At 40.3% G+C, this 25,713-nt stretch overlaps 3 protein-coding genes across 4 annotated transcripts in view; all 3 read right to left on the bottom strand.

The window, feature by feature from the left end:
* Window positions 1-33: 33 nt before the first annotated feature.
* Window positions 34-3,989, bottom strand: dus4l (dihydrouridine synthase 4-like (S. cerevisiae)). The gene is made up of 6 exons (XM_008425570.1): window positions 3,643-3,989; window positions 3,416-3,537; window positions 3,173-3,290; window positions 2,832-2,954; window positions 476-702; window positions 34-382 (listed from the first exon to the last, which is right to left on the bottom strand). Exons 1-6 carry the CDS (start codon window positions 3,735-3,737, stop codon window positions 117-119), a joined length of 951 nt encoding a protein of 316 aa, XP_008423792.1. The 5' UTR covers window positions 3,738-3,989; the 3' UTR covers window positions 34-116.
* A 954-nt stretch (window positions 3,990-4,943) lies between these two features.
* On the bottom strand, window positions 4,944-9,346 carry rflnb (refilin B). The gene is made up of 3 exons (XM_008425569.2): window positions 7,791-9,346; window positions 6,936-7,033; window positions 4,944-6,538 (listed from the first exon to the last, which is right to left on the bottom strand). The coding sequence occupies exons 1-3, from the start codon at window positions 7,989-7,991 to the stop codon at window positions 6,220-6,222; spliced, it is 618 nt and encodes a 205-aa protein (XP_008423791.1). The 5' UTR covers window positions 7,992-9,346; the 3' UTR covers window positions 4,944-6,219.
* A 141-nt stretch (window positions 9,347-9,487) lies between these two features.
* Window positions 9,488-25,713, bottom strand: part of vps53 (VPS53 subunit of GARP complex) — a 32,689-nt gene continuing 16,463 nt past the window's right edge. Inside the window, exons 11-22 of one of the 2 annotated variants that reach the window (XM_008425566.2) lie at window positions 25,438-25,579; window positions 24,066-24,167; window positions 23,888-23,982; window positions 22,645-22,887; window positions 18,858-19,005; window positions 18,632-18,714; window positions 18,449-18,527; window positions 18,005-18,153; window positions 17,841-17,910; window positions 17,603-17,740; window positions 11,005-11,109; window positions 9,488-10,054 (exon numbers count right to left, since the gene is read on the bottom strand). In XM_008425566.2, the coding sequence (XP_008423788.1) occupies window positions 9,884-10,054; window positions 11,005-11,109; window positions 17,603-17,740; window positions 17,841-17,910; window positions 18,005-18,153; window positions 18,449-18,527; window positions 18,632-18,714; window positions 18,858-19,005; window positions 22,645-22,887; window positions 23,888-23,982; window positions 24,066-24,167; window positions 25,438-25,579 (1,525 nt within the window). In that variant the 3' untranslated portion in view covers window positions 9,488-9,883. The remainder of the gene's footprint in view (window positions 10,055-11,004; window positions 11,110-17,602; window positions 17,741-17,840; window positions 17,911-18,004; window positions 18,154-18,448; window positions 18,528-18,631; window positions 18,715-18,857; window positions 19,006-22,644; window positions 22,888-23,887; window positions 23,983-24,065; window positions 24,168-25,437; window positions 25,580-25,713) is intronic. The other variant, XM_008425567.2, reaches the window with a different exon arrangement.

The raw sequence follows: 25,713 nt of genomic DNA, 5'->3' as shown, positions 1-25,713 counted from the left end.
TACACAAGCACAAAGAAAATACCTAAGTAGAGATGACAATAAAAACAAAACTTAGAAATTTTATTCACCATAAAAATAAAAATACAAAAACGTAAAGTGATGATATTCATTGATGCTCATGTTTCAATATCTTGAACTGTCCCATATGTGTTCTGGAGGTACTCTATTACAGAAGAGGTACTGGACAGGGAATTGAACACCTTTCTCTCAGGCTGGGAGGTGACCCTTTCCAGCATGTAAATAAGATGATGATGAAAGCATGTGAATGGAGTGCCCTGCTCAACGGAAATGTCCACCCAGTCCCATATGCACTGCAGCGGAGTATCCTCATATCCTGCAAACATGGCGGGGTTAGCCAGCAACCCCCGAGCGGCCATCACACCTGCACAGCGCGGCCCAAACAAGGAAAGCATTAGAAACTAAAGGAAACATGCGGCTAGTCATGAATGTGTGACGGCTGGTCAAGCAAACATACCATCCACACCAGTAAGCTGGTGAGTAGACTCCACATCACGAAGGTACTTTATGTCTCCATTGGCAATGACAGGAACTGATACACTGTCCTTGATTGTCTTTATGGCGTCATAATGAACTGGTTGGTGGCGTTCCTCTGCTGTACGACCGTGGACTGTTATCCACGACACACCAGCCGATTCAGCCTTCTGACACAGATCCACCGTCCTCCTCAAGTCCTTGTGGATCCTGTGGATGCAGAAATTTATTTAGAACAACACTGTAAAACAAACTGCTACTTAGAATTAAAGTGGCAAAAGTCTTTATACCCTTTTAAGTTTCCACGTTTTGTCACGTCACAACCACAGGTGAAAGGAAAATGAAGCAGTCGACAAACATCTTAACTAGAGGTGTGCCGATCGATTGGCCACCGATCATAATCGGCCGATTTCTGTGAAAAAGTGTATGATCGGTGATCGCCGATCACGGTCTCTTGTTGCCGATCACACAAACCAATCACCTGCATCTCATTTTGCAGCCTGCCTGTTCAGCTGGTCTCCTCTTTCCTTCAGACTGCGCAGCAACAAATCCTAAGCGATGTGGAACTATAATGCACTGAGTGAATGGGGAAGTTTGCGTGTTGCGGTGGAAAATTGAAGCAAGTGGGGTGAAGCACGTCAAAATGCATCAACACGACGAATCTAAAATGGCATGAAAACGATGGCATACTTGACGAAGTTTGGCAACATCGAGGCTCACTGCAGTAAAAAAGACATATGGAGGATCAGATAGCAGGTAAAGCAGCGCACAGATACAAACACTCACCCGGATTAGCATGACGGTCAGAAAGCTAAACAAATAACCCGCAAAATTATTCACGTTTTCGAGCTGCAATGTAAGACGCTGGTTCTGTTCTCGCTGTTGAACCGCTGCTACGCGCTACAGGTAGTAATATTTCAGACGGAGCGCCGCTTCTGCTCCACCTAGTAGTGACTCTCACACCGAACCTSTGCTTAAAGCTGCAGCATCTAACTTAAAAAAAAATACATTTTACATACATATTAAAACTTTCGCTGTCCTAACATGAGACAGATGATCTCTGAAAAAATAATCGACCTCCTCTGCCTTCTCCCTGCTCTGCATAATTACTCAGCTCAGTCAGAAACAGCCAATCAGAACTAGCAGTAATTAGCTAGCTGACATGCTGTCAGGAGGTTTTCATTCAGTAACTCTGGATTGTTTATTGTAATGGATCCTGTATTTGCCTTTGAATGTTAAGTTTTATACTTGAATTTTTTGGCAATGTTGAGAGGTTTTATTTAACCTCTTCAGAGCCTCCATATGTTTTCAGTCTGTTAAAGATAGTATTACCGATAGCAGTACAATTTGCACAATGCCCGTTTTGTTTTTTTCTTGGGAAAAGTTATTAAAAACAAGTTTTTGTCTAAATTAAGGTGAATTCATGGTTCCTTTTTCCACATAATATAACAGGTAGTGCTTATGATTAAAAATAATAATAATTATGTGATCGGTATCGGTGATCGGCCCTCATGCGTGATCGGAATCGGCAGGAAAAAAACCTGATCGGCACATCTCTAATCTTAACTAATAGATATTTGAACTGTTAAATTTGACTTTTTGAGTCTACATTTTGTAAAACCCTGTTACATCTTTTGAGGAACTTACTTCTCTTCAAATTTTACACATGAAACGATTAAGATGTTTGCCGATTCTTCTGGTTCAAGTGTGTCGGTAAACATTCATTTCCAGTTTTGCCTCAGATCCTTACTTGGATTTAGGTTTGAACTTTGACAAGGTAATTTTCTTTACCTGATTGCATCTCTATTCAAACCATTTCATTATAGCTCTGGTTTATTGTTGGGAGGTTTTCTCCTACAAGATGAGGAGCTTTCGCACCTCTAACAAGTTTTTTTTTCTTAAGGATTTCCCTGTATTTAATGTCTTTAGCATCGTCAACCAATTTCCCTATCGCTTCTAAAGAAAGCCATCGACAAAGCATGTTGCTGTCACCACAGCTGTTCCTGAGATTAAATTAAACACAGACAGATTGTTTACAAAGTAGGTGGGTGATGTAGGCAATTTGTTGCACTGGATTTGAATTAGGGGCAACAGGACAAAGGAGACTGGCTAAAAATGCATGCCACACGTTTCAGCTGCAAATTGTAAAAATAAATAAATAAAACTTTGAACACCACATATAATTTCTCTTCTCGCTTGCATGATGCACTACTTTCTGTTGGTTTATAATATATAATCCCAAGAAAATTAAGGTTTGTGATTGTAGGGGTATGGATACTTTTACAGGGCCCTGTAAAGGTTACATGACCAATGAATTATCCAAGTGCTTCAGGGGTTACCTGATCTTGATGGATGCTGTGTAGTTTGGATTGTCCACCTGGTTTCTGACGTGCCTCACCATGTCTTTAACAAGCTCCGGCTTGTTAATGAGGCACGCACCATAACCAGATGACATAGCCCACCTGAAAACACACCAGATAAACTAATCAAATAATTTGCAAGGTTTAGAGATTCGCTCAGAGGGCATGGAGTTGAACACATTTGTGCATAATTGTCCCTAGAACATGAATCAGTACAGGCAAACATTTGTGTTCATTCGATATCAGTCACCTAAAGTGACAGAAATAAAACAGAAGTAAAAGATATACTGGCTTAGGGTTTTTGCCCCCATAAGCAGCACCTCTGCGGACAGCCACAGTTGAGGTCAACTCCATCTGAGAAAGGTGCCACGACACAAGCTGCATCAACCAGGGTCTGAGCGTCATGGGCAGCAAACTGCACTATGAGGGGTCGATCACCTGAGAACAAGTTAGTATTTCTATTCAGCCCATCACCAAACACAATCAACTTATCAATTCCTCTTAATTATTTGCGCACTGTTATTGAAGAGGTCATAGATGATATTTAGAGTGAGAGCACTCACGTTCATTGGTGGTAAACTCGCTGTCTCTGGCTTTGACAGATCGTAAAAAGTCAGTTGCAACTATCATTGGGGTAAAGCAGATGTCGCAGTTGTACTTCCTGACTAGAGACCTGAACGCCAACCTGTGAGAAACAGATATTAGCAGCAACAGACACGCCGCAAATGACAACCTTTGGAGATCAAACCGAGTTATCTATTGCAATGCTAGCTACAGAAAAAAATCTTACTTTGAATATCGAACCATAGGGGCGCAAATCTTCAGGACTTTCCCCTGTTCAAACATGTCCATGACGCTGCTGCTGTTAACGGTGCCTGTCTTCATTCTTCATGTATAACTTGTTAGCCACACGCTAACTATCCGGGTTTCAAGGAGAGTACATTGACTGAAAAACTAACACTACAGCCTGACATCTATATCATTGTTTTCGTAATAAAGTGAAGGCTGGCATTCAGCACGAAAATCCTCTCTCAGACGTCCATTGGTGGGGAAACAAATCCCCCCGGTGTGTGTAGAAAGTGGAAACAACTGAATAGCCGCGCGCACGCTGGCAGGAAACGTGGGCGTGTGTTTAGACCTCTGAACCGAAACGTCACACAACACAGCGTCAGCTTCTTCATTTTTAAAATTATTATTTTTTACTTTTGTCGGTATTATAACGACTCCCAAAGTAACAAATGATAGTGGAAAAAAAATAAAAACAATAAAAATTACGTTTTTATTCCTTCCTGTTTTACTTCGACGTCATGCTGGCTTCAGAGTCCCTAGGGAAAAATCTGAATTCCTCATGTACCTCCAAAAAAAGTTGGCTAATGTAGGATACGTAGAGACTAAACCGCATGTTGGAACATTTGGGAATAAAATAAAGTAAAAACATAAAATTAGACGATGTAATGTCAACTTCAATTTTCAAGTCAACTAATCTATAAATAAATAAATGCAATCTCAGCGCCTTACACAAAGACTATCAATTTTTTAAATTGCAGGAGGGCATGGATTATGCGGAACCTTTCACCCTACTGAAAGGGAAAGAACCGAAGGTGAACAGGCAAACTCGGCATGTGCCAAATAATGACAAAATGATCTGTAAATCGTGAGGTAATAGTGCCTACAAAAGCAATGATGTACTTCTGGTACATGAATGGCATCAATAGATATACATATCATACAAGTAATACAAATAAACGGATTACACAAGAACAGACCTTGCTGGAAAATTACCTTTACATTGTACCTTCACGCTAAAGCCACAAGAGGGCACTGCAGTAGCACAAGACTGAAAAGATAAAACCTGGTGCCATTGAAATCGTGGTGTATGTGCATTTTAGGAGCACATTTACCCTCAACGCATTTCTGGCAAAACATTTAGATTCATCACACCAAGAACTGTTTTTTTTAAATTAATAGCATCTTACCCAAAGTTTGAATTAGAAAAGTTTAACAAGGTTTATCAATTAAAACTGACAAGCAGACAAAGTCTAATATGCGAGAGTAATTATACGATGTTCAAAAATAAAGACAAAATTTCATTTATTCAATAAGTGTTTATTTTATTCAGACATCAATCAAGTGATGGAAATGAATAAGGCACAGAAGGCATTTCAAAATAAAATGAATAACAGCGGAAAGAGCCTGTTAATTAGTTTTTAAAAACTCACTCAGAATAAATAAAATAAAAACATTTTTTAAAAAAAAGTCACACCACAATTAGTAGTGGAATGTCGTAAGCCAGTGATTTATGCTATTATTAGTAAATACCTAAATAGGGTGCCATTTGTGCTACCTGGTTAATCTAAATTTACACACTGGAAACAAACACATCTTCATAGCTTTTAGATCACATGAAATGGATGTGCATATTAATGTTTATAAAGAGGGATGGAAGACGGCTGCATTACACCGTTGAACATACTCTGCAAATAAGGAAAGATTAAGAACCTGCAAGTCTTGGAAAAGAATTTCACCTACAAAGAATGTGGATCTCATCTAATACCCATCAACTCCAACGCAACCTGTTCAACATCCCTCATGTCAAAACTACTTAGATTGACACATAGGCCAATTAAAAGCCCTGATGCATCTTTAAAAAGGTAATGAATCTTTAAAGAAATTAAAATGCTTTGAGTGCTTGACCAGATGCTAGCGGGTGTGCTAACGGAAACGACTCATTTTGGTTCACATCTGTCCCCAGATAAAAAAAACATCTCACAGAATAAAGGAGCACTTAGTAGTACTTTCAATAAACCTACCGGGCCATAAACACATAAAAGGTCAACTTTGTAAAAATCGATTCTCATCTTTGCTGTACCAGAGCAGATCCACCCTATCCACAGTTTTGGACAGCGACTAAAAGGAAATTGCACAAACACCACAGCAGGTCGGTGGCTGGCATCAACATTAAGCTTCAAAAGCAAACGCATCCACCTCCTCCCAGAAATAAGCTCCACTCTCTGATCAAGCAGGAGCACAAAAACATCTGATAAAAGACTACAACAATAACAGCATTCGGTAGATGTTCAGGTTTTTTTAAAAGCCCAAGAAGGAGGACCTAGCTGGTTTAACTATGATGACCTCTAGTCCAGAAACTACCACTCAGGTGGGCTATAAACAAAACAATAGGCCAGAGAAACGATTACCAAGTCTATAGACGTTTCTGTTTGTGATGAGAAGCAAAAAAAAAAAAAAAACTACAAGACAAAAATAGAAAAAAACAAAACAAAAAAACTAAACAAGTGAGCTTGAACTGACTTTCAGTGCAACTTAAGTGGGCACATCAGGACAGGATGCCCCCTCATCTCCTCCTCCTTCACTGAAGCAGCCGCCTGCTCCCAGCCACCTCCAGCTCCACGCTGGACAAGAAGCGCCTGGACAGTCGATGGGAGTCGTAGTTCAGCTCCGTTATGTAGACTGTGCTAGTTGTCTTGGGGTAGATGATCGTGGTGCTCCTGTAGCGGTTGGGTCGATGGCAGGGCTGGAAGTCCAGCTGGGTCTTGTAGTGACGCCACGTACTGTGCGGTAAAGCCACAATTGTCTGCTGGCAGTGTTGGAGGCCCTGGCCCCTCGGCTGGAGGGCCACATTTTGGATGAAGTGACGTTCCGAGTCATAGTTCACGAATGACGTGTATCTGGAGATGAGATAAAGTGTTAGTGAACAAGCATCAAGACTTCAATCAACTACTGGACCGTAGCAAACCCGTGTTTCACCAAAAGGTTATGAGCAGTTATCCAGAGTTTAAAGTATGAATGGATTTAGATTTTCCCTCGAGGCTTGCAGCCAATCAGAGCTAAATTAAGAGCAAAGTCCAATTTAAACGGCATGAAAAAACTACTGTATGGTCTCTAATTTTTTTAATGAAAATGTTATTTTATGAATCATTTAACAAGTACATTTTCTCACCAAACTATCCAGTAAAACCTTAAGTAGCACTTAAGATTTTCAGAGCACTCCATAGGCCAGCATTGGGCCCTAGACAGCATATATACTGATTATGTCTTTTACTTGTTCTGATAAGGTCAACCTACCTCAGTTCTTTTGATGGTAGCAAATCAAGGGCTATGCCTTCTCCAAAGGACAGAGGCTGCAGTTGTGGGAGATTTCCAACTGTTGAAGAAGCTGAGATCTGAATAAATAAATAAATATATAAATAAATAAATACAATTCTTATAAGCCCACCACATACAGACATATCAACCTGAGGCATGAGCGTCAACAAAGTTTTCATAATTTTCTGTAGAAGGGCAGTTGGAATCATATTTAAGAAAAATGGGAGCATTCGTCTTTTATTATCCAAAAAGAATTGGGATAGCATTTTTCTAGAATGTAAAATATCAAAGTCTCAACTTCACCAGCCCAAGTATTTTAGACTACATTACATATAATCAAATGCAGTCTTGACTCCTAAAATAAATTGAAAAAGTGCAAAAACAGCCCTTTTAACTTGGCTCAAAATCTTTGGCTACAAAATATATAGCAAATTTCATTATAACACTAGTCACCTGCCCATAAATTTGGCATGCAAAAAGATACAGGCAACTCCTAGAGCTGCAACTTATATTGGTGGAGTCTTCCTGCCATCCCAAAGATTGTGCCGCTCTGGGGGTGAGCCATAATGCCCGATACCAAAAGTCATGACTGAGTCAAATATGGTACTAATATGACCAGTAAACTGGAGCTTACAAGTATGTCCTACTGGTTAAAATATCTATAAAAAAAATACTTGATTGAGAAAAAAAAAACAAAAACATGCCCTGTGACCCGACTTAAAAGTTAAGACTATTATTAAAAATGAATTAAAAATAAAGTTAAAGAGCATGAAACATCTGAACTCTGAGTTTATAACATCGGGTATATTGTAAAGCGCAGGAGACGCTACATACCAGAGAGGCCCTTCCTTCTTCCTCAGACACCAGGTTCACACCACCGGCTTTCTCTGCACCCACGGGCTGCAACCAGGCGCTTGGGCTCGGACTCGGGGGTAAACCAGAGTCCGGGCTATCGAGTCCTCTATCTGTCCTGGTGCAGCTCATATCCAGAGGATCTCCGTCGATTACATTTGGCAAGTCCAAGCTACCAACCATTTCTGGTCGTAAGTTGCAAAAAGTCCAGCTGACGCCGCCTGTGACAGAGAAACTCTCCTAGGTTTCGCGTCCCCTCGTGTTACCGCAAAAAAAACCTCTTCCCGTTCTGAACGCAGGGCTGCAGACTGGAAATATCATTAACCTGAGGGGGGGTTGGACTCAATCCCCGAACAGCTCCACTGCCTTTCAACTTCCTTCGCCTTAATTGTAAAGCTCACCAGACTCCCCGAGCCTCACGCCAAAACGTACGAGGTACAGTGGGAACGTTCATTTACATTTGTGCAGGAATCAAAGAGACTGCGTTAGACCAGCCACCCGCGGCGGCTGCTCTTCAAACTTCAGGCCCCTCGAAGGGGGGCTTCCACAACCACAAACACAGGAAAGGAAACGCCTTTTCAAGCGCTGATTGGTTGGAAGATAATTGGCAAGAAGAGACCAGGCCAGGATTTGGGAATTTTTCCAGACCTACATTGAAATTGGAACCTTGTTAAGCTTTGGTTGATATGCTTTCCTGGTATTGTGCACAGCGTGCAAGTAAAACACCCACCTACTTAGATAGAGAGAATAAGAGTGGGGGGGGGGAGATCAGTGGAAATGTTTTAATAATCTTGGTTTTGGAGTGTACAATTCAAGACACCAGAAATAAGAAGCATGGTGAACCTGGAGGACTGGAATTAAAATAAATAGGTGCAGTAAATGAATAGTTCTTTGTATTGCAGAGACTCTTCCACATGATGCATTCTCTGACAACTGATCAGACTTCTGTAACCTAATTTCTAAATATTGAACTGTTACGGAAACAAATAATTACCTGCACTTAATCACGTGTGTTGCAATATGCACACTCGTCAAATTTTGACATTTTTCAGGTTACAACCACTAACTTGTGTGTGTCATTGGGAATCCATAGACCAACACAAAGTAGTGCGTAATTGTGAAGTGGAAGTAATACGTTTTATTCGCATATAAAAAACGGAAAATTCGTGCAATCATTTGTATCCCCTTTCCTGTTGATGCTCTTTAACAAACCTTCAAGCAACAGCTATTTATACAGACATTAAATCACACATGTGTGGACACCATTAAGAAACTGATAGCAATAGATTTTATCCAGGGGTATCAGAGTAGACTGCAAACAAATGCACAGCACAATTTTCAGACTTTCAATTATGAAAAGCATTAATATTTTCCTTCCACATCAAAGTCATAAACTACTTTATGTTGATCTAAATAACATATATGTGAGTTTGAAGCAGGAAGGGTGATAGAACATGAACAAGTTGAAAGGCTACGAATAAATTTGCAAGACATTGCATGTGATCGTCTGCTCACTGAAACAAACGGCAGATCTGTGCCAGACGTATGTGATGATTGTAGGCCACTGCTCTTTCAGCATCAACACCCGAGAGAAAAGTCCCCTTTAAAGACGACACAAATAACATTTCAGTCCGCTCTCCATGCTTAAGCAGTTCATTCAGAGATACACCATCCCCCTCTTAATATTCATAAACAGTAAGTTTAATTAACATCTTAGAATCATCCATGATTAGGTACATTAAGGAGCAGCAGGAGACACTCTGAGCAGAATTTAATCAGCAATAGTACGTTAGGCCATCTGAGATCATTGACGTTAGTGTCACGGAAACAACGGTGGGAATTTACAGAAACACAGGACGTGTGCAACAGCAACAAACCGTTGAGGAAGTTTCTTCATAACCGAGCATCGGACGGGTTTGTGTGATACCATCGCTTAGAAAGTTTAGCCAACTTTTTCCCCTTTCTGTAGCTCTCCGCTCTAACTGAATCGAGTCTAATGAAGTCTTTGAGACGCGTAGCTGCAAAACACCTGAAAGGCGCCAGCAGCGCCTGTTATGATCAAGATCTGAGTCTCTTCACAGTCTCTTTTTGATGAGCTTCTCCAGCTTGCGGATACGAGACGACTCTTGCTCTGGGGTGGGGGCACTGAAGGACAGGGATGGGCCGCTGTCGGATCCAGAGGGTGGAGTGGGTAACCTCTGCCTGAAGAGCTCCAGCATGCTGCTTTGTTCACTGCGCTTCAGACCCTGCACACCCACACAAACCCGCACCAAAAACACAATGAACATAAAAAGAAACAATTACGGAACATGCTTGAGGGTGTGGGTCTAGCATTCAATATCAGTTCCAGGACTTTCTCTTATGCTACCAGTTTGGGTTAATTTATAAGGAAAAAAAGAAAAGAAAAGTGTACATAGGTTTAAAGAGCAATGGAGTGCAAAATCGGTGAACTTAAAAACTCTTCAGTGAATCAAGGTGCAACAATATTTTATAACCTCTAAAACTGTCTGTCATGCTATTTGTATAATTTAAAGTGCCTTTATCGAGACTCCAGAAAGAGTGATCAGATCTGTGTGGAGCACAGAGTAACCCTTCCACCTGCTGCTGTTGCACACTGCTGGTCAGCAGGCTAAAATGCCAACAAGACAAATTAGTGGCTTGTTAAAAAAAAAAAAAATCATGTTTCCATTGTTATGCAGCCGATTGCAGGCTGTACCAGAGCAGACGGCCCAACTAATTAACCAATTACTTTCAACTTATTGTACCTATGTTAAGTGAAATTTCAGGAATTGTTCAGGACTTGAACACATCACAGTATGAAAGCTGGATATAATCTCAAAAGCTCCTGTAAAATGTGTGATGGAAGAAGCACTTACACAACCTGTCGCTGGAACAGAATAATGCCAAGAATGTAGTCCAACAATAAATGGTAAGATCGGGGTGTTAATGCACTTATTAAAATCCTCCAGTCAGACTTTTATTTCAAATAAAATAAATCCATAATATAAAAAAAAAATTGTGAAAAGAAACGTTCCCACTGTTGATCAAAGACTGAAAGTCTGCTTTCAACTAAAGGCTGATTTAAATTACAATTAGTCATTTTAGACCTTCTTTCAGTTCACTGGAACAAATTATCACAAACTAGGACAATAAAACAACAGCTTATTTAAAACAAGGGTAGAACCAACCAACTTGCCTTCATATCCAAAATCTTTTGGAAGGTCTCCGGGTTGCCATCGGCCAGAAGTTTGATGTAGTTATCAACGAACACCACCGGCGGTTCATGTGGGGCCATCACCACCTGCGGAAACATTTACAGTTTATTGTAGTTTTCAACCTTTCCACTTGTTCATTGATACTTTCCAATTAACCAAAATAAGATCACAAAAGAGGTCTTTGAGGAATCCCACATGGGGCCTCGGTGATCCACACACAGGACCACTTGATTTAACCAAGTCAAAGAAGCTGCATGTGAAGTCAGAATTCTGGTTTTATTTATTCTTCGTACCGCTTACATTTTCACCGTTTGCAAACCCGTTACATCATGCGTGAGCGGATAGGAAATAGTTTCACAAGACATCTTTTCAAAATAAAAATTGATATGGGTTATAAACAGACACAAAAATGACTTTTTATATTTCTTTTTGAAAGTGCGAAATGAGGACAACAATGTTTTTTCTTTAAAGAATAAAGCGAGACTGACAGCATCTACAGATCAACCTGACACAAAATCATTCCCTCAATGTTCCAGCTACAACATGCTATATATGTGAACGCAAGCTTTGCATCTTTTACACAAATTAAAATCCATGAGCTGCACACGGAGCATACAGGAATCACAGCAGGACAGAAATGGAGGGAAGAGCAGGCGGGAGAGGCTCAGGATTCCCTGGAATTCTCGGTTTTCTTACGGGACCTGCTAACTGAGTGATTTACTTTGCAACTGTCCTGGAAGCGGGCCAAGAGAAAGGCCGACGGGGACCGCGGACATAAAAAAGGGAAATAAATTGGAAGAGTTAGGAATGAAAAAAGGGCATTAAACGTTAGAGCGAGAAATGGAGAAAAATTCAGCCTGGACAGGGGTGGGGATGGGGCTGCCTTTGAAATGCTCCCCAGAAAGAAAACTTCAGAAGAAGAGAAGAAAGCTGGAGCTATGGTGGGCTGGGCTGAGAGAGTGTGGAAAACAGCCACGTCTCACAGGCATTGTGCAGGCCAGGAGAGGCCATCTCAGACAGACAGAGAGAGTCTTATGTTCTTTGAACATAACTGAGCTCTGGCTCACAACACAGCGAGCCCAAACAGATTCATTTTTTTAACGCTCAAAGCAAAGAATCTGACAGCTGCTATTAGGAGACAGGATCTTTACTCAACTTTCTCTAGTGCTTCTGCTTCTTTAATGACAGGAGCTTTACATTTTATGTTGTCACTTGCATATCTTTGCACTCGATTTGTCTTAATCACGGCTTACTACCGTTACTCATCCCTGACGTTTTTAAACTTTTTTTTTTTTTCTATTACTGCGACTCGTATTTGTGGCGAACCTTTGTCTTTCTGGAGTCCTCTGCTTTAGTGACATTTTCAGTGACATTTTACAGGTGGGGGATTCAAGGCTCCATCGATCCCTGGGGTTGCTGTAAATATGTGTCTGGTAAACCCTTTCGCAAATCTTTCCGTGATCCAGCAGTGGCAATCCCACACAGAATCAGAATCCTACTTATTCTGTCGTAGCAGGACATTCTTTATCTTTTACGGCTTTGTCCTCTCTTTGTCAGTCATCCTGATTGAGTTTTTTTGCTGTGCTTGTGACCTCAGTCCTGTTAGTAACTTAATTCCTGCAAAGCTTTAGATGTTGGACAGATGGCCTCACGTTTACTCACTCTGAAATACTTTGGTATACAGTGGGGTTTGAAGTGTATTCAGTGAATCCCACATGCCAATGTCCAGTATGTACAACACAAGCCCAAATCATTGATTCTCCACCACCCTTGCTTCCTAAGTGATATGAGGCATATGTGCCAATATGCTGTGTTTGGTGTTCTTCAAATAAAGAAGTTATCTGGCTGTACAACTGAACTTTAGTTTCATCTGTCCAAAGGATATTGGTCAGTTTAGTTTTTTTAATAGACCCATGTGCCTCAACTGGCCTGAAACTTTAGTCTTTTTTCCTATTGTGCCCCTCAAAATCTTGAGACAAAGACATTTCTGGTGACTCACATCCAGGGTTTGTTCCACCTGCTCTATGACACTAAAGATCAGGACTCATAAAGACATGGCCAACTGAAAACTTGCTTTTAATCTAGCAGCACCCAGACTAGCGGCCTCTGGCTATGCATTGTTGTTTGGTGGAATATTTTGTATTTACATTTGTTTATTGTGCTGTTCTGAATCTTTTAACATGCAAACAAAAGCCTGCAGAGTTTGAGATGGAGATCTACGTTTTTTGTGTTGCAATTTCTGAGTGATGCAAAATCTAACCTTGTGGTGATTTCGCTGAGATGTTCACTCCTTGAAAAATTGTCTTCAACGTTTTTACACAAGTGAATAATCATTCTCATTGAAAAATGTACTTCAAATTATGTGGAAATGTCCTTATGGCCATTCCCAGGATGATGGCTACAAACAATTGCTTCTATTCCTTCTTGGCTTTGTGCTTATGAAAACCTGTATACTCCACACTTGCAAACTTTGAAAACCGTAGTGAACATCGCTGGATATCAATAAATCAACTGCATTTGATTTGCAGTACCTGACTGCTACATTTCCTTAATTTTACTTAAATCCAACTAAAGCAGCAAGGATGTATGTAGTTGCTTCTCATTACATCAATGACATTAAAACTTTCTATTTGCTATAACTTTGCTTTCAATCCATTAATCTCAAGCAGTCTTGCTGCAGCAAACACAATGATGCAGGGAGACAAAGCAATAGATGAGAAAGTGCACAGTTCAGAGCATGTCGCAACGGATATTTCCCAAATGAAAACAGATCATACTTATGCAACGGTGAATAAATGCTAATGCTTAGAAAAGCTGATTTGAATATCATACAAAAGGGATCAAGACTTTTGTGAATCTAATTTACCTCCCTGGATTAGTTACATATGCTCTCAAGGGTATAAAACACAACCTAAAACAATGCTGCTTCAGTATAAAGCACTGGCTGGTCTGAAATTAAATAAACGTGGAGCCGGCAACCACGACTATCTCACAACAAGCATTAAACACTTGTGAAGCTCCTGCAACTCTCACTCTAAACTGTTAACTTTACTGTAAGGGTAAACCGGATTTAATTCGAGTCCACAGCATCCTGAAGTGCAATTTGAAACCATCATTGAGTGAAGGCAGAGGAATTCCTGTGTTGACCTTCTTACAATAGGTTTGTCTTTGAGAAGTCTGAGCCCAAGGTGGAAGCAATTACCTGGGAGGAACATCAATGTTACATAAAGTCAATGGCTGAAATGCTGGCCACAGGCCACAAGTTTCTCTTTCCTCTCTGTCAAAAGCCAAAAATCATCAGAGTAAACCTTTGCTTGAGTCTTTCCAGAGAGCCTGCCACAATACTGAGAAATCAGCCTTTTATCTTGGTTTAGCTTTGATAAAATACTCAAGGTACCCACTCATTTTTCATGTGAAAATTCTGCTCTTTTGAAGGCTCACAGTGCCTCAGTCCTTTTTAGCAGAATATTAAGAGCAAAAGTCCAACATTTCTCCACAACTTATTAGCAGAAATTTCTAAATCGGAAGGAAACGAGGAACGGAGGAGGGAGAAATTCTGGAATTGCACTTATTACAGTTTGCTTTTTCCAGACCTGGAAACTATTTTAATCCAATATACTGTCGCTCATGAAAAAAATGCTCAACACATTACATATGCAGCATCGCTGTATTTCAGTCGCTTGGGTTGTTTTCTGAATCTGCCGTTGCAAAATATGTACTCCTATAGAACGCTTGGCACTAACAATTTTCTGCTTATATCTCTTCTCGTACATAATATCAAGCCTTCACAATGAGATTTTCTACCCTGCTTTCAGAGTAATGCACTTTAATCAATCTAAGGCCTGTATGCAGCCTTATCTCCGTCTGACTTCTTCAGAAACTGGATAGATCCATTCTAGTTAAATTGGGCCCTCAGGCAATCAAATAAAAAAAAAAAGGAGTGGGCCACTTTGAATGAATTTATGCAACCTCGAAAAGGGAAAATATGTTAAATTTGAATCAGATGAGATGAATGGAAAATAATTTATATATATTTAGGCAACTCCTGCAGAGGACCATGTCAAAGCTTAAAGAGACCACAGAGAACAGACGGCAACACAAAACCAAATATGAAATGGTTGACAGGCGGGTTGTCTGTGTCGGTGTCTGAGACGACCCGAGTGTGCCACAAGGCCTTCATGTAAGACAGGCTCACTTATCTCCTGGTCTCTCAGTGAAAAAGGGCTAAGGCAGCACGATCACAGCGGATCAGGCTCACTGTAAACACAAAGAAAGACCAGCCCAAGGAAGGAAAGAAGCCCTCCTGGGAGTCCAGTAAAAATCAAGGGAGCGCGTGACTTTCTCTACACCCCAGAGATGGTTAATTAGGGCGTAGTTTGTGTGTGGCTGCCACATACCGGGGTCCTCCAGAGCCTCATAAGGTAATTCTGAGAAAAGGCAAAATGTCTGTCCTGTGATTGCCCTCTTCGCTGGAAACATCATCCAATTTGCAATGCGGTGCACTGCATGTGTGGGCGGAGGGTGTTGTCACGAGCAGACACTCACACACACACTCACACACACTCGCACCTTTCCACAGGCACAACCACACGCTGGTTTTAAAGGTATATGCCTGGTCTTGGCCTGTTGCTCATTCATTAAACCAGTGCAGCTCCAGTCCTGTTTTCTTCTCGCCTCATGTGAGATAAGCTATTTTGTGGAAACATGCTCATAAAGTGCTATTGTGAGAGGGGATAAAGACACAATTAAAGGGCTATTCTGCCAAAAATAAACTCGCAGTGGATAATCTGCTCAAGTGACTAACTCAAGGCAAGCATTTAAAGCTGGCTCAGTGGTTCGACCACAAACACTGAGGGGAGAACTGTTTGTTTGGTCTGTTCTTGCTTCCCATGGTGGAACCTCGATCAATGGAAAAGCAGCCGTGATTCAGTTTAGTAGAGTCAACATGGGCATGAATGTCACCCATAATTGAGACAATTCTTTTGTCAGGGTGAAACGATCAAAAACAATAAACAACAAAGAAAATGCACAGCGAAAATAATAATAATAAAAAAAAAAGCCAACACCTTTCCATTCAACTGAAATTTGCAACCATCCAGATGTCATCTGAAATAAAGTTTCATGGTTAGACAAGAAAGATTGGATCAGTCTCAGTGACAAGAAGCATGTCTAGAGAAGTAAAGGTCACACTTACAAGCTTATGATCACTACGGCAAATGTCAAGTTACGTCGTGGCTGAAAGGCTGCTTTGCTGGTGCATTGCATAAAGTAGACACTGTTCAGCCCAAAGAGGGCGGCACTGAGATTGTTTTAGGCAAAATATTGCAGAACTCGACACATTTCTGAGAAAATGTCAACATTTGCAGAAAAACATATAGATAGCATCTCAAGGACACATTTATGGCCCTTTTCCACTGGCTCTAAAGGTCCCGGCTCCACTCTACTAGTACTCAGTAGTCTACTTCTTAGACAATTTATCTGCAAAATTATAGTGGATTTGGGATTTAGTTACTCTTTAAGTCTCTGGAATGACCTTGAACTCAACCTTACTGAAAATTTGTGGACAATGCCCAGAAGTTGGTTTGGTGAAAATACAAGAACAACCAATTTTATTGAGCCTGACCATTTCTGAAGAACATTGCCAGAACTTGAAGTTTTTTATGTCAATAAAAATGTGTTTTTAGTGCGGTTTGCTTAGGAACATTTATCCAATATTAGTGGAGGAGTACGGTATTTATTTAGCATTTGAGCCTGTGCATAACATTGACCCAGTGTGAATTACAGAAAATACAAAAATTATTTCAAATTCAAACACAAAATTTTTGCTTTAAAATTCATTGAAGTTGTGTGATACATAACCTTTACACTATAAATGAAAGCAGTGGAAATAAACCATTAAAACCTAAAACGACATGATGGGTAGATGTAAACTTCTGCCTCAACTCTCTTGTATTTAGTTTTGCCAGTCTATTTTTGGTCAAAAGTCTAAAAGACTTTTTTTTGTCTACTTATGTTAGACAAAAAAGTCTAACATAAGTAGACCTGTCAGTGAAGAGCTGACATGTTTAACCGGACATGTCAGCTCTTCACTGTCAACTCTCAACTCTACTAAACGGAAATAAAGAAAATCTTTTTCAGGCCACACACGTAAGAGGGTTTATCTGAAGAGTCCAGCCTTTAAAGGGCACCAACCCAAAGCTCCGGTTGTAAAAACGACCAACACAGATTGAGCCACTTAAGTTAAATGTCATAAAATGTGAAGTGTCCTATAAGGTCAGCAAATCAGTAATACTGTGTTTAAGTTGGGCAGTCTTGTATATAGAGTCAAACTTAAGATCTCTTAAGAATCCGTCAGTCAAACAGATGCAAAGTAATCCTGAGTTTATCCAAGCAACCTATGCTGTTTAATCCTCAGTGGCATTAAGAGATGAGACTGAGTTTTTCCAAAATTCATTAAATAAAGCTTGCACTCATTTAATTTTTCCACACACACCGACTTCAAAAAGAGAATGCGTCTGAATAGAGCTGCTGCACAGAAGCCTAGCAAGTGATCGTTCATACCTTAGCCCAACTCCTCACCTTAAGTATCATCTCTGCACGCGTCATGCCTTTCACTACAATCTTGGTGTAACTGGCAGGCGCCTTTCTGAGCACCTGGGAGCCTATGGATGGAAGATCCAACAAAACCGTCTTCAGGGAGTGTGTATCCAGGAGGAGCTGGTGGAGGAAAGTGACCAAAGAAACTTATAATGCCACTCAGTAAAATTATCACCAGGCGGAAATGACCTCAAGAGAACTTGGAGCAAATTAAACTTACTTGCTCGGCTCCCACCATGCTGATAGGCTTACATCTGAACAAGTGGTTAATAAATTTAGGAATGAAAGAGCTAAAAAAGAAAGATAAAAGTGACAAACATTTAGCTCTAACAACTTTAACGCCTTGCTTAGAATAAAAAAAAAAAGTGCATCTGTGTGTAATACTTTGTAAACTTGATGCAAAACTGTGTGAAGTATTTTCGAGTAGAGGCAAGGTTGTCTCTGATGATGGGCACGTTTTGCTTAATGTGCATGATGATTGATGTGACGTAAGGACTCTGGTCACCCACATGCTCCACGCTCTGCCACGGCATCTGAGGGTCAGATAGCGAGAGGGAGAGAGAGAGTGAGCAGAAGATCTGGTCGCAAACACATCTAATCGCGCGGCTTACATGATGTGACAATCCATTTAATCTAATTACATTACAGACAAAGACAGAATTATAATGTGCTTCTGGGTGGGAGCGATAAGTTCACAAAACCACCAGAAATGCAGTGTTGTAACATCTATTGACATTACAGCTACAGGCAAAAATATATTTATTTGTCTCTTAATGAATGGCAGCTGTTTGATTTAATTTTATTAAATGTTTGACTGTTTTTATAAACCTTGCTCATAGCACTCAGAGCGGGATCGCAGGCAGCGTCGAGATCCTGAACCAGCAGCTGGATACTGTTTGAGATCACACTGTAAAAAAGAAACAAAAAACAAACAAAAAAAAACAGAAAACATTAAAAATTTGGTTGTTGCACAGAAGATGAGTGTGTCTCAGCTCTCTGAAAAATGCTTACGTGCTGAAAGTGTCCATCTCCCCGGTCAGATTTATTCTCTCCACCAGGACCTTATCTACTTTTTCCTTCAGCTTCTCCTCCAGCTGAAACATAAATACACGAGAAATGTAACACACAACACTTTACAACCCTTCAGCTATAGTGGCTTGAACGTGGTTGCGTACAGCATTAAACGAAACTTTGCATAAACTGTCCTGCAAATGCCAGCCATAATTTATGCACATACCTGTTGTGTGGTAGCCAGACAGTATTCTGCAGTACTAAGGATGCTGCAGATCAGGCAGAGCTCATCTACATTGAACTTCGCTGCCTCGTAGCCTTCTTTTTCCTTCAGCAGGCTGGTGATGGTGAGACCCCCGCTGTTACTGCTGGATCTGGACATGTTGGAAAAAAAAAACAGCAAAAAGAGAAAGAGCAAAAAAAGCAAAGAGATTAGGATTTAGAAAGCATTATTCATTTATCTGAATTAGGTTTTTTTTTTCCTTTCAGTCACTCAAAGCATGTACAGCCTGAGAAATTGTCCATTGTCCAAAAAGTCCACATTCATAAATTACGAAGTGGTAGAAAAAGTAAAAACTAAGCATGTCACACAAAACGTCTACACCTAATAGATAAAGAATGTTTAGGTTATAATGGATCTCGAGACTGGCATGAAAATAAATCTTATAGTGTACCAGGGTTCATGTGATTCTTCACAAGTCACCAAAGTGCTGAGGTAACAAGAGAAACAAGTTGATACGCAACTATTAAGAATGTGGGAGCAAAATGATTCGTTTACAGAAACAAAAGGGCAAGAAGGTTGGGAGAAAATGGCAGCACATCAGTATAAAACAAGAGTTTGAAACGACCTGAAGCCTTTCCAGCCAGCAAGTCTTTTTGTTTAACTAAAATAAACATCGTATTTGACCTCAACTCTTATTCAGCATACACTCATATCATCAGAGACAAACCCCGCTAACCTCTGTCAGGAGCATGTGAAGCACTTAGGGTGTCAGACCGGCACAAATGTTCGGTGTGAACCACTTAAAAAGCTTCATAATTAGGCTCTCCACCAATTGTACTAACATTTCTAACCTATCATTTTAGGTGGGTCCAACAATAGCTGCTGGTGGCACTGTCATCAATTGTTGATAAAAAGGTAAGTGCAATGTTCAGGTTTTTTTCTGAGCAAATCGAACAGTGGAGTTGATCTGGAGAGGTGGCTAATTTGGAGCACACCGGGAGAGATTATTTGCGGATTCGCTTATATTGGGGCTCAGTAGTAATAATCAACAATAGCTGCTTATGTGTGCTGATTGTTAATCAATTTGAGGCCGAGCTGGAGAGGAAACACTGCAGTTTCCTGAGATGGGGGTCGGCTTTGCCACGATTTTCCTTTTTTAAAATTCTAACCTCTGCCAAATGTAATTTTTTTTCAGGTGAACATTAGGAGCTACATAAATATATAAATATTTTTTCAACTACAGGTAAAAATGACATTTTTTAATAACTTGGCCACAAGGGACATAATTATACACAGATGCAAAAAAAACGGGGTCCAAAGAGGCCACACTGGCGACACAATATTAATAAACGTCATAACACAGACGTGGGTAAAACCACAACATAGTTCAAACTCCTTTTGAGGGCCCCTTTCAAAACCTCACAAAACTAATTCACAGCACACCCCCACTTGATGGGTGTCTGCAAGTGTGTGGATTTCTAAAGAGTCTGAGTGCATCCATGACAGTATTTGTATACGGCTCAGAATATGGCATGCATTAGTTGAAAACACAATGCTGTAATTAGGGTGCAGGAATATCTCAGTCCATGTGTGTGTGTGTGTGTGTGTGTGTGTGCGTGTGTGCACCACAGCCTAGGATGATTTCTGATGTGGCCAATGAGCCAGAGATGTTTTCGCTGGTAGCATATTAGGCTTTGCCACAACATAACCAACTCCAGATCGCTCATGGCATGCCATCCCTTATCCCTCAAACGCAGTGAAGACAGAACATGGTGGTTTCACATATAACTGCAAACCAGGCCTGCAATTTGCCAAAAAGAATGAACAAACACGGGCGTGGCAGGCTCAAACAAATGAGTTTGTTACCATCTAGAAAATTGCAAATTCCCAAAGCTGGGCTTGTTTACAGTGTGGGCGCAAATTCAGTTCTAAACAGCATTTACAAAAACATCCTCACAGCATTTGAGGTGTTTACTGAAGTGTTGTAGTTATTATGTTAACTGTTGAGGCTAAACAGGAGTTTAAAAAATAAAGCTGCAGCCAGGAGTTATCCTAATTGAATGAAGTGTCATTATAAATGTACCCCAATCAAAACCTGCCCAAAACCCATAGCGAGGTAGTTATTATGTATAACTTAGTCATTTGAGTCAACTGTGTCTCAAATGACTCATATCCTGATTTGCAACTAAAACCCACAGGACAGAAGATCTCGAGAACCAGGGTAGGAGACCAATGGAGTAGCTTAGATAGAAAATATAATAGCTTTGAGAAGTGTTTAGTAATTAGTTAATTTATTTATTTTTGTAACTTTTTGAAAAAAAAGAACCACAGAGTATTTTTAGTGCACCATACATTTTACTTTTACTTGAAAAATAATATTAAAAACTAAGTTTCTCTGATTACATTTTTTCTTTTTTTTTTTTTTACGAAGTAGGTCAGAGGTTACGATCAGACAGCTATTATTTGAGCAGCCTTGTTAGCAAATACTTTGACTGGAATCATTTTTGAATGACTACTTTTTACTTCTACTTGAATAAAAATATATTTCGGTAAAGCAGCTGTTGAGGACAAGTTTTGGCTGCTCTGCCCACCTCTGACAGCTAAAATCACAAACTACCAGATTAATCCCATTTTCTGGTTCAATTTGATTAACGCCAAACCCATAGAATCAAGTTTTCACTTAAATAAAACCGTTCTCACAACGTGAAGTAGGAACTGTCAACGTGTCGCCTCATATCCTGATTTAAATACAGTTTCAGCGCTAATACCACTGAAGCACACAAAGGCCCATCTTATATCTGAAACAAGTAACCTCAATGATCCTTAACTTTTTGGAAAATGGCTGTCCTGCTGCATCTGGAATAAAACTAACACAGAATTTGAGAAAATGAACATCGTGCTGACAGTCAAATATGGTGGAGGTATTTGAGTTATGCAGCAGAAAAATGACTGGAAGTCCGACAAAGGTTCTGCCTTTTCCCAGTCAAAGCCTGAACTTCAGTTCCATTGTAAGTAATGTGCCACCACATTACCTCAAGAAGACCATTCATGTTTGGACCCGAATTCTAATAAAGCGATGTAAAACACTCAGTGCTGGTCAAACCCTTGTTAAGCAAATACTTCATGTCAGCTGTTGCCCCCAAAGGCGACACAAATAGTTATTAGGTTTAAGGGATAATCTCTTTATCACACAAAGCCACGTTTTATATGTTTAAATAATCTTTTTCATATTAAGAACCGACCTGGAACATTAAAGTGTGATCGAAAACCAAACGCAGAAGAAATCTGCATGCAAATAGTTATTCAAAATACTGTATATGATGACTCAAGATTTGCTTTGAAGTTACTTACAGAGTTAATATTTTTATGTTTTTAACATCTTACATTAGTGATCAGCATGATAAGCATGGCTAGTTGTACCAAAGCACTTCTGAGATTTCCAAATCTTCCATAGTTCATTATGGACTGAAGTTGAAGAACTAAAACAATTAAAAAGATCCACTTTCTTGTCATCAGGTATTTGTCTCTTGTAGCCTAGGTGGAACGCTAACTCATACAGAATATACCTGATTTTGAATGCTCATCGATAACCGCATCCACACTGAAGAGTGTTGCATTTAGGTATCTTAACACTCAGTGGTTATATTTCTGAGTTCTCGCCTGAACGGTCACCGGTCAGACAAAGTTGAGCTGAAAATGATCTGATTTCATTTATCATCTGATTTCTTAAAGTTTCTCCTGACATTTAATTGATCAAGCAAACAAAAAAAATTAAATACAGCGCTCTCACTTTGGCAGGTTGCCAGACAGGATTTTCCAGGCGTATTCTCTGAGGAACTTCTGGAAGATTGTTGTGAGGGCGATCATGGGTTCGCCAGTACTCAGTTGGGAACACTGGACCATACACTTCTTGTAGTAAACGAAGAGGTCGGCACAGCTGGGCAGCACTGCGCCACCCTCCTCGGTCCCTGCCTTGGGTGGGCCTTGTGCTCGGAAATCAGCCACAAAGCGGTCAATCAATTCCCCCAGGTTCCTGCAGATGAAGAGACAGTTAGCCAAAGCCACACAGGTTTTAAAGAGACACGCGCACATATTTAAGCAGCAGAATTAAGGCCATTTCAAATGAAATGAATTATTTTTATAAAAACATTAAAGACATATGATGAGTCCTTATAAATAAATAACAAGCAGAGAGGCTGAGAGCCAACTGGATAAATATACAAGAAAGTGTTACTTGTGCCAAATTTTCTGTGCTGCCAGTTGTTGTGGCCCAGTTCTCCTGAATCAGGCAAATAAAGCCAAGGACAAAACAAGCAGGCCACTGTTCTCCTCAGCAACGTCCCACTGGGTACAAGCTGATTTGGCCTCTGCTTTTTGGACTGAACTGAAATGAGGTTGTACATGTAGCTGCCCTATGGGTCAATCCTGTCCCCTTTGGACAGGACAAATTTTAGGCTCCTCAGATTTGCATACAACTCTTTCCGGTTACAGAAAATATTGCCAGAATTAAGGAGGGGACCGACTGAAAGGGAACTGAAGTTTTGTGGTTAAAATTTGCAAAGGTGGTTGTTCAAAAACTAACAGTGCAGAAATAAGCAACAAAAGCAACAAAAGAATATAGTTAATTTTTTTTTTTAAATGAGCAAATAAAAAAGACCGAAACGTGAATCAGACAAAAGAAGAGGCAATCTAAAGAAAAAAAAAAGGAAAGAAAGGAGAAAGAGGTGGGAAAGAAAATAGGCATATCTGCTGTGACAGCATTTATTCACCCTCCCTCTCTCTTTCTTTCAGTCTCTGTGGTTGTGCAGCTAATGGGAAACATTTCTGCCACAGCGGAGACAGAAGCATGCAGAGGAACAAGAGCTGGAGAGGCAGGAGGAGGTGAAGCAGAATAACAGGAGAAGGGGCTGATTGATGAGCAGCGAGTCCAAAAAGCATTCACGGGCCAGCTTTACATACAACCTGCTCTCAAATCTGGCGTTTGCACCCTAACCCACTTCAGTGCTCTCTGCTATTATGAGTGTGTCGCTCACTTGTCTTGGGACTCAATGTAGACGTAGAGATGAGGCTCAAAACACTTGGAGATGATGCCATGGAATGGATTGTCAGGGGCTTTGGGCTTCCTCGGCTGAAAAAAACAAAAAATTCAAAACGTGATCAGCAATCCGACTCTTTTGAAGTTGCTATAAATTTTAGGCGACTTCAACTTACCTTAGCAAGGTCTTCGTCCTTTTCTGATCCCGCATCTTCCCCCGGATCGTCCTCTAAAAATGGGTTAGTTTGATCTAGTGGGCTATCTGGTCTCTTCTGCTGCTGTAAAAACATATAACACAACCTCTGTACTAATCTCTAATGCACATTTTGTAAAGACAAGCGTTCATTGTAGTTGGAATAGTCAAGGTTTCAGCCCTTTCCGATAGATCACTTGTTGTGGTGCTTTAATCATAGATTTATATAATTCAACTCCAAATTACTGGCCGAAACACACAGTTTACTGGACATGGGTCTGAAGTGAACTGCAGACAAAAAGGGCTTCTGTGAAGCTTTAACTCTATAAGGTCAGGACGAGGTTGGCCTACTTGGCTATAACTAATCATGCCCCCATTATCTGTTCTCACTGCAACCGTCACTTCCTCCTTCACGCAAAAGACATGACCTGGATTAAAAGGTGTCTTCAGGCGTCAAAAATGTTGAGGATGAGAATTGAAAAAGTAAAAACAGCTATTTCATTTCAACACTTTTCCAGTGCAAAAAAAATAAAAAAATTTAAAACATACGGGATTTTACAGGACATAGCAACACAAACATTGCCCTACAGATTCATTCAATCTGAAAAGTGTGGTGTGCATACGTTTTTAAAAAAAAATGTTGATTCTAAATTAAAACTAATGCAAGCAAGTGCCTTCACAAGTCACCTCAGTATACAATATCTGTTCAATGAAGGCCTCAATATCACATCAGTGACATTCTCTAACACCGATGTTAGAGAATGTCAGTGAACAAACAGCATCATAAATATCAAGAAAGCAGACAGAGCAGACAGGGAGAAAGTTAAAGCAGAGTTGGATTTTAAACAAAAGTATCTCAAGCTTTGAACCTGCTGCAGAGCAATGTTCAATCTACCATCTGAAAGTGGACCCTAACAAGACTTCTCTAATCTGTTTGGCTGGGCAAAAGTGGGGATTAATCAGAGAGATAACTCTGGAGGAGCTGAAAAGATCCTCTGCACAGATAGGAAAATCTGTGGACAGTAGAGCCATTAATTGCACACAACACATCTGGCTTTATGGGAGGAAGAAAGTCGTAGTACACAGACAAAGCCAACATGTGACCAACTATTTGGCCAACACGTATTGCATAAAATGTTATATCAACGCCACACAACACCTGACCACACATTTCTTACTTTGTAAAAATGATGGCAGCAGTGTTTGCATTACTTTCTGATGTAACTTTACTGTGAGTAAACAGTGCATTTGACTTTTGATTGAATATTCAAGTTGGACAGACCTTTTCTGAGGAGATAATAGAGTTTGGATCAAGCAGACAGAGTTTTCCTTGTGACTGTGGAAACGTTTCTTACCCCAGGTGTGTCCGTTAAGGTGCATCCTGTGAAGCGCTTGGCCAGCAAACCCTCAAAGTTTGTCGTCCTCTGGATAGCGAACAGAAGCAGTTTGACTTCAATTTCCTTTGCCCGTGTTCGCATCACCTTGGCTAGTTCCACCCTTTTCAAACACACACAACAGGAACTTGTAGATGGCTTCAAAAAGGGTGTTTCTTTGCAACTTGCCCAGGCACAGTTATTCAAATACTCCACCAGGTGTTTGCTAATTGCCGCTGGCTAATCTGAAGGAACTGG

This window comes from Poecilia reticulata, linkage group LG13, assembly GCF_000633615.1.
Source record: "Poecilia reticulata strain Guanapo linkage group LG13, Guppy_female_1.0+MT, whole genome shotgun sequence".
In the NCBI taxonomy this organism is placed as follows: Eukaryota; Metazoa; Chordata; class Actinopteri; order Cyprinodontiformes; family Poeciliidae; genus Poecilia; species Poecilia reticulata.
This window is presented reverse-complemented; position numbering and strand designations above follow the sequence as displayed.

Coding starts and splice junctions, on each gene's coding strand:
- dus4l (XM_008425570.1), bottom strand. CDS start 3,737: ATGAAGACAGGCACCGTTAACAGCAGCAGCGTCATGGACATGTTTGAA. Junction 3,291..3,415: donor CGAGTTTACCACCAATGAAC/GTGAGTGCTCTC, acceptor ACTTGTTCTCAG/GTGATCGACCCCTCATAGTG. Junction 2,955..3,172: donor AACTGTGGCTGTCCGCAGAG/GTGCTGCTTATG, acceptor GTGTGTTTTCAG/GTGGGCTATGTCATCTGGTT.
- rflnb (XM_008425569.2), bottom strand. CDS start 7,991: ATGGTTGGTAGCTTGGACTTGCCAAATGTAATCGACGGAGATCCTCTG. Junction 7,034..7,790: donor AAGAAGGAAGGGCCTCTCTG/GTATGTAGCGTC, acceptor TTATTTATTCAG/ATCTCAGCTTCTTCAACAGT. Junction 6,539..6,935: donor CTACCATCAAAAGAACTGAG/GTAGGTTGACCT, acceptor TCTCATCTCCAG/ATACACGTCATTCGTGAACT.